The sequence below is a fragment of the Macaca fascicularis genome, chromosome 7, assembly GCF_037993035.2.
Source record: "Macaca fascicularis isolate 582-1 chromosome 7, T2T-MFA8v1.1".
NCBI classification, from domain to species: Eukaryota; Metazoa; Chordata; class Mammalia; order Primates; family Cercopithecidae; genus Macaca; species Macaca fascicularis.
Genome location: NC_088381.1, coordinates 175,918,971 through 175,935,964, shown reverse-complemented (window position 1 = coordinate 175,935,964; position 16,994 = coordinate 175,918,971). Strand labels below are relative to the sequence as shown.

Here is a 16,994-nt window from a genome sequence, read left to right as displayed (position 1 = left end):
GTAGGCCAAACAAATAGGAATATATACCATGCTATTTCATTTTTATACATTCTGATAAATTAAAATGACTTGGCAGCAATGTAAAGATCAGTAGTTGCCAGGGAAATGGTAGAAAGAAGAAAGGGAAAAGGAGGAAGAATATAAAAGAGGAAAAGGAAATGCTGAGAATTCTCTTGTCCACCTTGATAATGATAACAGTTACCTCATGTTTATTAATTGTACATTTTAAATATGTGAAAGTTTATTGCATGTAAACTAAACTTATAAAATGTATCACAAGCAAACAACTGGAAACTTAGACAAGAAAGGAGTGATAGAAAGAAAAAATGTATGTTAAATTTCAAAAATACTTAGAAATGTATCTGCCTAACCTTAGTTCTCACCGTATTTTTAGGTGAATGCTAGAATGCAGCACAATCACACATGTTCTCACTAGAGAAAGTGGGATCCACAACCACGCTAGGCACCCCCAGCTCTGTCCTGGAGCTGCTTCAGGGAGTAAGTGGGGCACAGGCGCAGGTACCGGGGCTTACTCATCCCAGACATGAGCCCTTAGACACATACAGAGCACCTTTTCCATGTGTGGTTTACTTCCACATGTGTAAGTGGAGAAACCATTGGCTGTGACAAAACATAATTTACACAAGTATGTACAAATAAAATAGGGTGATCAGTTCAAAGTGTTTATCACAGCATAATTTTATAAGACAACATATTTTCCAAATACCATCATAGTCACCAACCTCCTGCAAGGCACAGTCATCCTATCTGGGCCCGTCCTCTCCTCAGGCGTCCCACCCCAGAGCTTCCTATATAGTAGGAGACATGCAAATACCGTCCTCCCTCTGCTGATGAAAACCAGCCCAGCCCTGACCCTGCAGCTCTGGGAGAGGAGACCCAGTCTAGGATTCCCAGGAGTTTCCACTTGGTGACCAGCACTGAACACAGACCACCAACCATGGAGTTGGGGCTGAGCTGGGTTTTCCTTGTTGCTCTTTTAAAAGGTAATTCATGGAGAACTAGAGATACTGAGTGTGAGGGGACATGAGTGAGAGAAACAGTGGATATGTGTGGCAGTTTCTGACCTTGGTGTCTCTGTGTTCGCAGGTGTCCAGTGTGAGGTGCAGCTGGTGGAGTCTGGGGGAGGCTTGGTCCAGCCTGGCGGGTCCCTGAGACTCTCCTGTGCAGCCTCTGGATTCACCTTCAGTGACCACTACATGTACTGGGTCCGCCAGGCTCCAGGGAAGGGGCTGGAGTGGGTGGGTTTCATTAGAAGCAAAGCTTACGGTGGGACAGCAGAATACGCCGCGTCTGTGAAAGGCAGATTCACCATCTCCAGAGATGATTCCAAAAGCATCGCCTATCTGCAAATGAGCAGCCTGAAAACCGAGGACACGGCCGTGTATTACTGTACTAGGGACACAGTGAGGCGAGGTCAGTGTGAGCCCAGACACAAACCTCCCTGCAGGTGCGCGCGGGGCCACCAGGGGGCGCCCGGGACCCACTGAGGACGGGACAGGTCCCAGGAGCAGGTGCAGGCGGAGGTTTCCTTTGTCCTCAGCTGGAAAAGTCAGGTTTGTGTTTGCAGAACTCTGGAGCATTCTAGGCTGTGATATTTCCTTACTTGTATTTATTATGAATTTGTTATCGTTAGTGTTAAAATATTATTAAAATTCCATATAGATTTTTAAAATACATACTTTCAAGAAATATACATTGCTAATTATTTGCACTGATTCTTCCAGACTTTTATTAACATTTGTTGACATTAGCAACTGCATAGCTATAGGGACATATATTTATACACACAGAAAGATGTATAGGCCGGGTATGGTGGCTCACACCTGTAATCTCAGCTACTCGGGAAACTGAGGCAGGATAATTGCTTGACCCCTGGAGGTGGAGGTTGCAGTGAGCCATGATTGGGCCACTGCACTCGAGCCTGGGTGACAGAGTGAGACTCTATCTCAAAAAATAAAAAAAAAAAGAAAGATGCGTAAATACACAGATCTATGCATATATGTGTAGGTATTCATATTAAACATTCCGATAAAATAATTCTGAAAATATGTCCTAAAGAAACAAACTTAATGATGACAAACATATAAATTATTAGAGTAATTCATAATTGATTTATTTTTACTTGTTTACGTGAATTGATTTATATTTGCTAATTTAAAAGTTCTATATTGTTCATTTCAAAAGAGCTAAGACTACATTTGAAATGTCACAATAAATGATCAGAATTTGAAGTGATGAATGATAATTATATTTCTTAATTTTCTTAGTCCACATTACATTCACAAATCATAACATTGCTTCTTACCTGGTGAATATAAACAACAGTAATTTGTGAATTTACAATAAAATTTCTATTTTAAATTTTAAAATCTATCCCAGATCATTATCTTTTTCTTCACTTCCGGATCTCATTGGATCGTCTCAAGGGCCCATCGGCACCCCTGTCTCCTGAAGGCTTCAGGGAGTGGCTGCGGGACGGGCAGAAGCAGGTGCCCAGTGTGAGTCCACATGACCTGGAGCCTCCCTCTCCTTGGATTAGGCCATTTCCTCGGGACCACAGGGCTCTTCATTATCTGCACCCCGCTGTTGTACCAAACAAGCAACATCACCTTCAATTCATCACGCTTTGCTTTAATATTCCAAAACATCATGAAGGTGATAATTTTAACAGTAAATGTATCACAACCAAATAGGATAAGCCCTTTTCCATGGGACAGGGTTTCTTATCAGGACTTTACATACATTATGTACTTTCAATTTCTTTATAGGTGAGATACTAACATCTCCGTATTGGAGATTATTCCTCTACTCTAAGTCATCTCTTAAAATTCTTTTTTCCAAGGACTCAAACAAATCCATGATATAATTACAAATTTCAGCTGTAATAACTGGGCCAACATTGAGAATATATTAACATTTAAAACATGTGCTTGCAAATATTGTTATTTTCCTGTTGGCTGTCCCAGTTATGATTTTACACAAAATATTTGTAATTTTTCCTGATAAAACAGGTTAAAATATATCACTAGTTTTTAAATTTTGCATAACTAATAATATAAAAGGTTCCACATGTTTTTAGACAGGTTATAATTATCTGTGAAATTTGTGTTTATTAATTTTTCATTTAAATATATCACTTTTATCTTTCTTATTCCTGGGATTTTATTCTAGTATAGCTGAATGCATTTTAATAATTATTGTAAAAATCACATTTACATTTTGTATTTGAATTTTCATATATATTTTATGAAGATTTTAATTTCACTACAAAATATTGCCCACAATTGTCTATGTTCTTTTTTTATTAGATAAAATTAACATAAAAATGCATAGATTTTCAATGTACAGTTTGAGGGTTTCTGACAAATGTGTTCACAAATAAAGAATGATTTGACTACTTTTTAGTGTATACCCAGTAGTGGAATTGCTGGGTAAAATGATATCTCTGTTTTAAGTTCTTTGAGACATCTCCAGTCTGCTTTCCAAAGTGGCCAAGACTAATTCTTCTTCCTATCAACAGTGTAAGTGTTCTCTTTTCTCCACAGCCCCACCAGCATCCATTGTATTTTGTCTTTTTAGTGACAGCCACTCTGAGTGGTTGCACCTTCTGAGGCCGCACAGCTACAATCATCTGACCTTTGATAAGGCAGGCGAAAACAAGCAGTAAGGAAGTAAATAAATGGTGCTGTTCAACAAATTGTGTTGGGACAACTGGCTAGCCATAAGATGAAGATTGAAGCTGGACGTCTACCTTCAACATATGTAAAATTAACTCAAAATTGATGAACTATTTAAATGTAAGACTTCAAACCATAAAATCCTTGAAGACAACCTAGGAAATATTCTTCTCGACCCCAGCTTTGACAAAGAATTTTTGGCTAAGTATCCAAAATGCATCCAAAAATACCTACAAAATGTTAGAAGATATTCACAAATGTTGCATCCAAGAAAGTCCTAATATCCAGAATCTATAGGAAATTTAAATGCAAATCAAGAAGCAAAAACAAATAACCCTATTAAAAATGGGCTGATATTGTTGGTCTGTGTCCCCACCCAAATCTCAACTTGAATTTTATCTCCCAGAATTCCCACATGTTGTAGGAGGTACCCAGGGGAAGGTCATTGAATCATGGGGGCCCATTTTTCCTGTGCTGTTCTCGTGATAGTGAATAAATCTCACGAGATCTGATGGGTTTATCAGCGGTTCCTGCTTTTGCTTCTTCTTCATTTTCTCTTGCCACCACCAGCTAAGGAGTGCCTTTTGCCTCCTGCCATGCTTCTGAGGCCTCCCCAGCCACATGGATATGTAAGTCGAATTAAAACTCTTTTTCTTCCCAGTTTCGGTTATGTCTTTATCAGCAGTTTGAAAATGGACTAATACATGGGCAAATGACACAAACAGACACTTCACAAAAGAATATATACAAGTGACCAGCAAATATATTTTTAAAATGCTAAGCATCATTAATCGTTAGAGAAATGCAAATAGAAAAATGTTCTGATTTCGGTCACTATAGCTCCATTTTTTTTGTTTCGAAGTTCATATAAATGGAATCAAATATTATAGATCATTTTTTGTAAGGAGCTACTTTTGCTGTTTGTGAGGTTCATTCATGTAATTGCATCTATCAAGGTTTTGTCATCATGTATAAATACATACGTATGTACTCATACACATGTAGGTATTTCATATCTGAATCAGTCCATTACATTAATAAATGACAGTTTATTAAATAAATAAATTGGTTCATTAAGTGAATAAGTGACTATATATATACCCATTTTCCTGTTGATGGAATTTAAATTTGTTTCCAATAAAAATATAAACAAAACTATTATAAATATCTTCATACAAGTTATTCTGTTTATATTCTCACATGTTTTTGATAAAATATGTGTTAATATAAGCATGCATTATAACTTTTCAGCTTTATGGAGCTATCACCGACAAATAAAATTGTATGTATTTAAGGTACACCACTTGATGTCTTGATATACTTGGGGAAATGCTCATCATGATCAAGGTAATTGGCATGCCTATCATCTCAGAGAGTTATCATTTTGTGCCTTTAATTTATTGTGTGTGTGTGAAAAAAACACCTAAGATTTACTCTCTGGCGAAAGATACGTTTTACAGTATTCATTAGTATAGTCACATTGCTGTATGTTTGATCTCTAGAACTATTTCAACCTGTGTTTTAGTCCATTTTCACCCAAATATAAGGAACTACCTGAGACTGAGAAATTTAATTTATGAAGAAAAGTGGTTTAGTTGGCTTATAGTTCTACCAGCTTAACAGGAGGCATCACTGGGAGGCATCAGGAAACTTACAGTCATCATGGAAACTGAAGGGGAAGCAAGGACCTTCTTCACATGCTGGCAGGGGAGAGAGAGAAAGAGCAAGGGGAGAAGTGCCACACTTTTAAACCATGAGATCTTGTGAGAACTCTATCACAAGAACAGCAAAGGGGAAGGCCAACCCTATGATTCAATCACTCCCCATCAGACCCTTCCTACAACACTTGGGCATTAAAATTGGACGTGAGATTTGGGTGGAAGCAGAGAGTGAAACCATATCATTCCACCCCTGGCCCATCACAAATCTCATGTCCTTCTCACATTGCAAAATATAGTTATCCCCTCTCAACAGTCTTCCAGTCTTAACTCATTTCAGCATTATCACAAAAATCTACACTCTAAAGTCTCCTTTGAGAAAAGGTAAGTTTTTCCACCTATAAACCTGTAAAATCAAAAGTAAGTTACTTCCAAGATACAATGGGGTGCATGGACTGCGTAAATGCTCCCATTCCAAATGGGAGAAATTGGCCACAACAAAGGAGCTACAGGCCCCATGCAAGTCCAAAACCCAGCAGGGCAGTCATTACATCATAAAGCTCCAAAATAATTTCCATTTACTTCATGTCTCACATCCAGGACACACTGATGCAAGAGGTTGTCTCCCAAGGCCTTGGGAAGCTCCACCCTGTGGCTCTGTAGGGTACAGTCCCCATGGCTGCTCTCGTAGGCTGCCATTGAGTTCCTATGGCTTTTCCAGGCACACCATGCAAGCTGTTGTAGATCTACAATTCTGGGGTCTGAAGGAAGGTGGCGCTCTTATCACAGGTCCACTAGGCAGTGCCCCAGTGGGAACTCTGTGTGGGAGATTCAACACCATATTTTTCTTCTACACTGGCCTAGTTGAGATACTCCATTAGGGCTCAGCCCCTGCATCAGACTTCTGCCTGAATATCCAGGCATTTTCCTACATCATCTGACATCTAGGAGGAGGTCCCCAAACCTCAACTCTTGCCTTATGTGCACCAGCAGGCTCACCACCACGTGGAAGGAAGCAAACCTTACGGTTTGCACGCTCTGAAGCAATGGCCTGAGCTGTACCTTGGCTCCTTTTAGCCATGGCTGGCATGAGAAGGACAGGGATGTAAGCTGTTGTGTCTCGAGGCTGCACAGAGCAGTCGAGTCCTGGGCCTGGATCATGGAACCATCTTTGTCTACTGAGCTTCTGGACCTGTGATGGGAGAGGCTGCAGCAAAGATCTCTGAAATGCTCTGGAGACATTTATCCCTTTGGGTTCCTCATGACCTAACACAAATTTCTGCAGCCAGCTTGAATTGCTCCCCAAGAAATGGGATCTTCTTGTCTACCACATGGACAGGCTGCAATTTTTTTTTCAACCTCTTATACTCTGCTTCCCTTTTCAACCTAAGTTCACATTTCGGACCATCTCTTTGTGAATGCATATGACTTATATTTTCAGAAACAGCCAGGGCAAATCTTGAATGCTTTGCTACTTAGAAATTTCTTCTGCCAGATCTCTTAAATCATCTCTCCCTAGTTCAACATTTCTCAGACCTCTAGGGCAGGGGCAAAATGCCAATAGTCTTTTTGCTAAAGCAATGCAAGCGTCCTGTGTCCTGTCCCTCTCATGCCAGCCATGGCTAAAAGGGACCAAGGTACAGCTCAGGCCATTGTTTCAGAGGGTGCAAGCTCTAAGCTTTGGTTGCTTCCACGTGGTGTTGCGTCTGCTGGTGCACATAAGGCAAGAGTTGAGGTTTGGGAACCTCCTCCTAGATTTCAGATGATGTATGAAAATGCCTAGATATTCAGGTAGAAGTCTGACGCAGGGGCTGAGCCCTAATGGAGTATCTCAGTTAAAAGTGTGTAAGCTCTACTTTGGTTAGCAAGAAGTTCTTCCTCTTCATTTCAGATCACCTCAGCCTGGACTTTATTGTCCATATCACTATCAGCATTTTGGTCAAAACCATTCAACAAGCTTCCATGACGTTTCGAACATTTCCACATCTCCCTGTCTTCTTGTGAGCCCTCCAAACTTTCCCAACCTCTGCCCATTACCCAGTTACAAAGTCACTTCCACATTTTTAGGTATCTTAATAGCAGTGCCCACTCCTGGTGCAAATTTTCTGTATTAGTCCATTCTCACACTGCTATTAAGAACTACCTGAGACTGAGTAATTTATGAAGCAAAGAGGTTTAGTTGGCTCACAGTTCTGCAGGCTAAACAGGAAGTATTACTGGGAGGCATCAGGACACACAATGATGGCAGAAGGTGAAGGGGAAGCAAGAACCTTCTTCACATGGTGGCAGGAGAGAGACAGCAAGTGAGCGGGGAAGTGCCACACTTTTAAAACATCAGATCTCTTGAGAATTTTTTCAGGAGAACAGCAAAGAGGAAGGCCACCCCATGACCCAGTCACCTTATATTAGGCCCTTCCTTCAACATGCAGGGATTACAATTTAACATGAGATTTGAGTGGGAACACAGAGCCAAACCACATCGACTTGATGTTTTCACCCTTTGACAAACATCACCCAATTTTTTCCTCCTTCCAATCCCTGGGAACTACTATTCTACTGCGCTTCGGAGAGCTTGAATATTTTAGATTCTACATATAAATGAGATCACGCAGCATTTGTCTTTCTGTGTCTGGCTTATTCCACTTAGCATAATGTTCTCTATGTGTTGTAAATGTAAGAATTTCCTTGTTTTCAAAGGCTGAATAACGTTCACTTTTATGTAGGCGTAAGCCACATTTTGTCTGTTCGTTCATAGATGGATATTGACTTATTTTCCATATCTAAGCTATTGGGAATAATCTCACAATGAACATATACTTGACACACTTCTTTTATTTTCTCTAGATGCATACTCAGAAGTGGGTATATTCTATGTTCAATTCACTGAGTAATCTTCATGTTGTTTTTCATAATGGCTGTACTAATTTACATTTTGTTCGAAACCATACTTGGATACCTTCGTACCACATTTTCAGGTCTTTTTAAGTCTTGAATCCGTTTTTACCTGATTTCTCTGTATTGTGTGAGGTAAGGTCCATTTTTTTTCTTCTACATATGGATGCCCAGTTTTCACACCGCTTGTTGAAGAGACTGTTTTTTCTCTATTGTGTGTCCTTGGCAATTTGTCAAAGATCAGTTTATTGGGAAGGAATGGGTTGATTCCCAGGTTGTCCACAATGTTCCATCGGATTATATGTCTGTTTAAATGTCAGCATTATACGGTTTTGATTTATATAGATTTGATTTTGAAATTACAGAATATGAGTTAAATTTTGCCCAAAATTACTTTGGCTATTTAAGGGCTTTTGTATTTTTATATAAACTGAAGAGCTTTTTAACATTTTTGTAAAAACATGCCACAAAGATTATTTATTTATTTTATTGGCACATAATAGACATGCCTATTTTATGGGAACATGTAATATATTGATACATTCATAAATGTGTAAAGATCAGATCAGGATTGATATATCTATCATGTTAAACATGTATATTTTCTTTATGCTAGGCACATTGGAATGACTGTTTTCTAGCTATTTTAATGTGTACATTAGATTATTGTTAACTATAGTCACCTTACTGATCTATCAGACATTTAGGTTTTATTTCTCCTATATAACTATATATCTGAATTCAGTAATCCACCTCTCTTTATCCCCTTCTCTCTTGTATCCACCCAGGCTTCACTCAGTTCATGCAAAATCTGGCAGGTCACAGGCTAAAAACACAAAATGCAGAAGCTTTTAATCAACTGAAAGGGCTGAAGTCTTTTGTCAAAGAATTATTTCAAGACACAGAGAACACAGATAAATGATAAATAAAATATATTCACATCCCCTTAAGGGTGGAAATAGAGGAAAGTTTCCTAAATGTGTCCAAAGGGCCCTGTGGCTCGATTCTGTCTCGGTCCCAATGTTAGAATTCTCCCAGGATTGTGTGGCTAACTCGTCACACCTCATCAAGAGTCAACCTCTGCTGATTCCTCAAAGTGTTTATTTATCGGATAACCAATTTGTCTATAAATTGTAGAGTTGAAATACAAAAAAAACATTTGTAATAATATGGCACAAATTATCTAAGCAAAGATGATAACTAGATATTTTCATTCATTTTTATTTAAAATCAGGGACTAAGCATTGATATTTGTAAATAACATCTGTGACTCTCTCAGCAGTTTTCTCTTCTGAGGATATGACCTGGTGTGGCAGTTTTCTTAGCTTCAGTGTTACCACTTTTTGCATTGAATTCCACCTTTATATTTGCCCAGAATCTGGGATAACGGAATGCATCTAAGAGTTCCCTAACTTGTCCATTTTGGTGGGTGTTCCAGAGTATGTGAGATGCTCTTTTGTTCACAAAGCAGCCCAATGCCATGCACTGCCCTCAAACGTGTTTATTTTCTAGTTTGACAAATTGGAAAATTCTAATAAATATAATCACTTCTGCCATCTGGGCTGATTTTACATCAGATAGAGGACTGTGTTCTAAGGAAAAGCTTACATTAGTAACATCAATTTTAGTCAAAAACCTAGAGTTTTATTGTTGAGCATGATTCACAAAATTATATTAGGTCAAGGTTATCAGTGGGAGTGTCTAATTCCCTTGTATGTCCAGGGTCTTCCCTATTAACATGAAGCATTTATGAGCACAGTCATAGCTTCCAGCCATGCTTCTCCCTGTCTCACTATCACCACAAACTAACTATGGCCTCACCTGGAACCTGGGTTAATTTCCAAATAAGTTATTTTTTAATCTTTATGCCTCTAGATTGTTATGTGAGGCTATTTCAGTAGAAAGTTAAAAATAACATTTGTACTGACTAACAACAGAGAAAATCACGGATAAAATGCAAAGCCTAGACGTGAGAAGCTCCAGGCCTGGATAATGCAACAGTTCATGTATGCAGGCAGTTTCTTTGCCCAGTTCTACACTGACACACCCAGCACGTTAGCTTCATGCCAGATTGGACTTCTATTATGTAGTAAGACATGGCAATGACATTCTCAAGGGTCACACACAAATATGAAAATTGGTGAGAACAGGGGAGGAGATGACTGTTCAATTCTCTGAAGGACCGAAAAAGCCTGGACAAACCCAGGTGCTGTGGCTCACGCCTGTAGTCCCAGCACTTTGGGAGGCCGAGGTGGGCGGATCATCTGAAGTCAGGAGTTTGACACCAGCCTCACCAACATAGAGAAACCCTGTCTCTACTAAAAATACAAAATTACCTGGGCGTTGTGGTGCACATCTGTAATCCCAGTTACTCAGGAGGCTGAGGCAGGAGAATCGCTTGAACCCGGGAGGCGGAGGTTGCAGTGAGCCAAGATCGCACCATTGCACTCCAGCCTGGGCATCAAGAGTGAAACTCGCGTCAAAAAAAAAAAAAAAAAAAAAAAGAGACATGCAAAGGGCAAACAGATCATATGTAGATAATATTTAGGAAAATGCAAATTCACAATAAGATGTCTTTTCACCCTTCATCTCGGCTAGAAAGTCTGTTGTCTGAAGGACAATAAATAAATAAATAAATAAATATCAAAATCTGGCCAGGATGCCTATAAAGGAAAACTCTTATAGACCACTGGTGGAAATGTGAATTAGTACAGCCATCAAGGGAAAAAAAAATGGAACTACCATATAATCCAGCAATCCAACTGCTGAGCATATACCTATTTAAATAATTAAAAGAAAAAACTAATATTGGAGAGATACCTGTACACCTATGTTTACTGCAGCCCTAATCACAATAGCTAAGATATGAAGTCAACGTATGTGTCCATCAACAGTTGAACGGATAAATAAAACGTGATGTATTTACACAATGGAATATTATTCAGCCTTAACAATGAAATTCTGCCGTTTGAAGCAACATTGATGGAAGTGGACATCGTTATCTTGAGTGAAACAAGCCAGACACAGACAAATAAACACAGCGTTTCTGTGTTATATGGAATTTTTTAAGAAGTTGATGTTCCAGAAGTAAATAGTAGAGTAGTGGTTATGAGAGGCTGGGAATGGGGGGAAACTGAAAGATAAGAAGAGTTTTGTTAACAAACGCACAATCACAGGTAGACAGGAGGGATGTGCTGTAGTGTCCCACAGTACAGTATGGTGATTACAGCTAACAACATATTGTACGTTTTCTGTTTACACGTAATCAGAAGAGAGAACTTTGTATGCTACCAACACAAATTAATGTTAGTGTCTGAGCTGATTAATTGGCTCATTGTTCTGATTTTGGTCATACCTCAAGGCACACATGTATTGAAATGTCACAATGTACCCGTGAGTATAAACAGTTATTATATACCCACTTAAAACACTCTTTAATTAAAAATAATTTCATTGGCATACATTACAGATGATTCAACACAGAGACAGGAATAAATACCATTTTTCTTTGAAATAGCGAATTAACTAACAACGTAGTTACATTCATTTGCACCAAACTGTGTATTTGATCATGCTAAGTATAGACAGACTTAGGCATAAAATAATATATTTTAATTTTAGACTACTACTTATTACTAAAAATGTAAATAGTTTTCAAACAACTAAGTAGGATGAATAAAGTTCAGGAAAGGTGTATGTTGTCTGTGATGTGTAAGCTTTTTCTTGTGTACCACTCTGTCCGTGGTGTATGTGTGATGTGTGTGTCTGTGTCGGTTTGTGTTTACTCTGCTTGGGGTTCTCTGTGATTCTAGGATCTGTAGTTCAGTGTCTTTCACAAAATGCGGAAAATTCTTAGCCATTATTTTTTCAAATACTTTCTCTGTATTTATAATTTCTCCTTCTCAGATTTAAAATATACATATACTATAATTTTGATATTAATGTTTGGTTTCTTTCTTCACTTTCTTTTCTTTGCAATTTACTTCGTGAAATTTCTAGTGACATTTTAAGCACATGGTTTCATTTAAAAGCTGAGCCAGCTCTACTGAGGACTGTGCCCAAAGCTGGCTCGATGTTTATACGGCATTCCTTTTGATTTCTTATGCATTTCCATTTGATTTCTTCTTAGTATTTTGATATTTCAGTTGCCTATTTAGTCCTGCATTATGTTCACGGTTGCTTTAAGAGATTCTTGCATATGAATTAGAGCTACTTTACATATATGGTTTAACTAGATCATTATAATATCTGTATCATTTACAAATCTCATGTTGATCATTCATTTATTACAACTTTGGTATTTCTCATTAATGTACGTAATAATTGTTGATAGCCACACATGTTGGGATGGATAGTTGTTATTGGTCTATTATTTCATTTTATGCATTTTCTGCCTGTATTGGATCACACTTTATCTTTGCCAGGACTTTATTGTGGAAGTGTCTGTGAATCTTCTCAGAGCTACATTTGACATTTTCTTTTGCAGTGGACGTCAGAGTTGAAGTCTGTTCTTCTATGTCCACCAGAGACTTCAGATCCTCCAGTGATAGCTTATTTTTCTTTCCTGCTTGGCTTTGCCACTTCACCTTGTTCCCTCTTCCAGAGAATCATATTCAGCTCCCTTAGGTGGATTAAAATGTTATTTAAGTGACAATTGTGAAACTAGTGGAAAGCTATAGAATAAAGGGAGATTTTCTGACCTTTCCTGGGTTCATATTGTGATCCTGAGTCTGGGTGTCAGCTTTCCAGGGTTTCTGAACTTCCTCCAGATGAGATGTCCGTCTGTGTGTTCTCGCTCTTTCCCCAGGGGTGGAGTCCTCTTGTTTTCCCCAGTTGTTCCCTCCCACAGCTCCAATGTTCTCTTTTGGTGTTATCACCTTCCAGATTTGCTGACTTGAACTGCAGATTAGGGCTCTGATTAAATAAGAAAGAGAGGGGAGGTAGTTCTCAATGGAACTCAGGTGAAGACCCCTTTTCCCATCTCAGTTCCTAAGCGGTGCCCCCAAGATACTGGTTTTGGTGGCTTGCCCCTGCAGAGTAATTTCTTAGTTCTCCAATGGGGTGGGTCTGAATGCTTTTCAGAAGTGTGGGCACTTTTTCCCTCCTAGACAGACACATTGGGACTGAAAGATTTCTTTGACTGTCCCCATTCTGGGGGAAAGGGAGTCAATAGAATAGGAAAGCTCTTCAGGATGTGGTCTCTTAGAAATTCACACTATAGCACATTTACCACACTTGACTTCAAGCAATCCAATGCATAAGTGTGTTTTTATCTTGTAGCAGCCTACATTTTATGACATATGCTGCCTCAATTCAACTCATACCCCAGTTTTGTTACTCTCAACAAGTCTCAACTTGTCTCTCCCTAGATTTCACATTTGATGTTTATGTTAAAACTTCAAGTATCTAAAGTATTATGAAAAAAAATTTGGCTGGTTGCAGTGGCTCACACCTGGAATCCTAATGCTTTGGGAGGCCGAGGTGAATGGATCACCTGAGGTCAGGAGTTTGAGACCAGCCTGGCCAACATGGTAAAACCTGTCTCTACTAAAAATACAAAAATGTTAGCCTAGCATGGTGGCGCGCACCTGTAATCCCAGCTACTCAGGAGGCTGAGAAGGGAGAATCGCTTGAACCCAGGAGGCAGAGTTTGCAAGTCGTACCATTTCACTCCAGCATGGGCAACAGAGTGAGACTCAGTCCCCCCCCAAAAATTGAAAAATTCCAGCTTCTCTGTCTATGTGTTATTGTTGATATTGTTGTTGAAAAAATAAGTAAAATATATTATTCATCTATGTCCATTTCCAAGCTGTGTAGAAGATTTTTTAGTAAGACCCAGAGTAATAAAAGAATGTAAATGTTGTTAAGCTGCTTAATAGAAAAACAAATTATGGTAAATGTGTTCACTGGAATACTACCCATCACTTATAATAAATTAATGCCTGAGACACAGAACAACAAGGTAAAATATCTAAGTATTTATGTTGAGTAAAATAAGCCAAACAAATAAGAATATATACTATGTTATTTCATTTTTATAAATTCTGATAAATAAAAATGAATCTAAAGTAACATAATGAAGATCAGTAGTTGCCTGGGGAAATGGTAGAAGGGAAGGGGAGAGGAGGAGGAATACAGTAGAACAAGAGGAAACATTGAGAAGAATTCACTTGTCCACTCTCTTGATGATGATGACAGTCACATCGTGTTTATTAATTGTACATTTTAAATGTGTGAAGTATATTACCTTTCAATTAAGCATCATAAAATGTATTACAAGCAAACAAATGGAAACTTAGAAAGACAGAAAAAATAAGTTAACTGTCAGAAGTACCTGATTAAAATTAAATTAATGTGCCTGGACCCTAGTTCTCTCCATATTTTCAGGCAAGTGCTGGAGTGCAGCAAAACCACATGCGCTCTTATTATGGAAAGTGGGTTCTGATAAAAACACTAACACATCCAGCTTTGTCCTGGAGTTGGTTAAGGAGCAGTCACAGCCAGTGATGAGGAGCACGGGGCGAGTTACTGGGGTTCACTCATTCCAGACGTGAGCTCCTAGATGTACACAGAGTCCCTTCCATGTGTGGGTTCACTTCCACATCCGTAAATGGAGAAAATACTGACTCCTACATAACATAGCTTACACAAATATTTAAAAATGAAATAGGGTGATCATGGCAAAGTGTTTATCACAGCACAATTTCATAAGACAGCATATTTTCCAAATACCATCATTGTCATAAAACTTCTGCAGGGCGCCGTCGCCTTATGTGGGTACAGCCTACTCCTCAAGCGTCCCACCTAGAGCTTGTTATGTATTAGGAGACATGCAAATAGGGTCCTCCCTCTACTAATGAAAACCAACTGAACCCTGACCCTGCAGCTCTGAGACAGGAGCCTTAGCCCTGGATTCCAAGAACTTCCACTTGGGGATCAGCTCTGAACACAGAGGACCATGGAGTTGGGGCTGAGCTGGGTTTTCCTTGTTGCTATTTTAAAAGGTGATTCAGGGAAAACTAGAGAGGTTGAGGATATGAGTGAGAGAAACAGTGGATTTGTGTGGCAGTTTTTGACCAGGGTGTCTCTTTGTTTGCAGGTGTCCAGTGTGAGGTGCAGCTGGTGGAGTCTGGGGGAGGCTTGGTCCAGCCTGGGGGGTCCCTGAGACTCTCCTGTGCAGCCTCTGGATTCACCTTTGGTGATTATGGCATGCCCTGGGTCCGCCAGGCTCCGGGAAAGGGACTGGAGTGGGTCTCATCCATTAGTAACACTGGTAAAACCGTATACTACGCTGACTCCGTGAAGGGCCGATTCACCATCTCCAGAGACAACGCCAAGAACTCGCTGTCTCTGCAAATGAGCAGCCTGAGAGCCGAGGACACGGCCGTGTATTACTGTACTAGAGACACAGTGAGGCGAGGTCAGTGTGAGCCCAGACACAAACCCCCCTGCAGGGGTCCCCGTGACCACCAGGGGGCGCCCAGACACAAACCCCCCCCCCTGCAGGGGTCCCCGTGACCACCAGGGGGCGCCCGGACACTGAGCTCGGGGCTGTCTCCGGGCCGGAGCCGGTGCTGCTAAGGCCTGGCTTCCTGTCATGGTCTGCGGCTGCCTCATTGTCAAATTTCCCCAGGGAATGTCTCCAGATCTGTACTAACATTTCATGTCTCTGAATGCAAAACTTCTCTTCTTCCTTTTTGTTTCTGTTTTTTTGTTTTGTTTGTTTTGTTTTTTACAGTAGGACACATCCTCACCTCCACAGAACCCACAGTGTCATTTTGGGGGCAGAAATAATTATTTCGTGGTCAACAGGATAAAAGTCCTGAGGATGCTCAGGGGAACCTGGAGAGTGTTTTCCAGTTAGACCCAGGGCAGAGACCTCCATGGGAATCTCTGATTAGAACAGGCTTTGAGTTCTGATAGGAGCCAAGAGAGAGGCTCACCCAGGATCAGGGTCCTTAAAACCGCATGGTTTTCACAGCTATTCCCCCTCATCTTGTAAAACTGTGCACATGTGACTCAGACTGATTCAGTGAACTCTCTTTCTGCTAATTCATCTTCCTTCCCTGTAGACTTGATTCTCACAGCTCCCTTTCTTTTTCTCTTCCCTGAAAACTGAGTATGTGTTATCTGTATTCAAAATCCCAGGGCTCAGGTCTGCAGAACCTGGGTAATCTGAGGGGACTTTCTCACTCACCCTTGCCTGCACTCTCCTGCTGTCTTCTGTGAATGGAGAGGTTTGGAAAATGAAGCGGACATTAGTCATGAAGGGAATAATACTAGTTTTCTCCAATGGGATACTGACCTAGAGCTTTTCACGCTGTCACAGAGTTTGGACTCTCACCTGTGACTTTGAGGAGAGCTGAAGATGGACACTTCATGGTGCTGTGAGCTCTGGATAATAGTAATTGTAGGGTCTGGCTAGGCAGCCTAAGATCAATACTGCTGCCCATCGGGAAAGACAGGCTGGAATTCCTGGGAAGACCTGCGTCTGCCATCCACCACGGAGTCCCATCATCTTCTGTTATGCTCTGACTGAATCAGCCCCACCTCGATTATTTAGAACACTCTTCGTGACTTAGGAAAGAATAATGGCAGGCTCTACTAACCCCTGTATTTTGCCATGGGAGCAGCACCTTGGTTAGTGTGTGATTTAGTAGATGAGACAGTGGTCTAGTCAAGGTGACACATAAAATTGTTTGTTGCCATTATGATATTTTATTTTATATTTGGCAATATAATGATG

At 40.0% G+C, this 16,994-nt stretch overlaps 1 protein-coding gene across 1 annotated transcript; it reads left to right on the top strand.

Moving 5' to 3' along the window:
- Positions 1-879: 879 nt before the first annotated feature.
- On the top strand, positions 880-15,766 carry LOC107130290 (immunoglobulin heavy variable 3-48). Its single transcript, XM_045396754.2, has 2 exons — positions 880-1,004; positions 15,348-15,766. Exons 1-2 carry the CDS (start codon positions 959-961, stop codon positions 15,764-15,766), a joined length of 465 nt encoding a protein of 154 aa, XP_045252689.2. The 5' UTR covers positions 880-958.
- Positions 15,767-16,994: the final 1,228 nt, after the last annotated feature.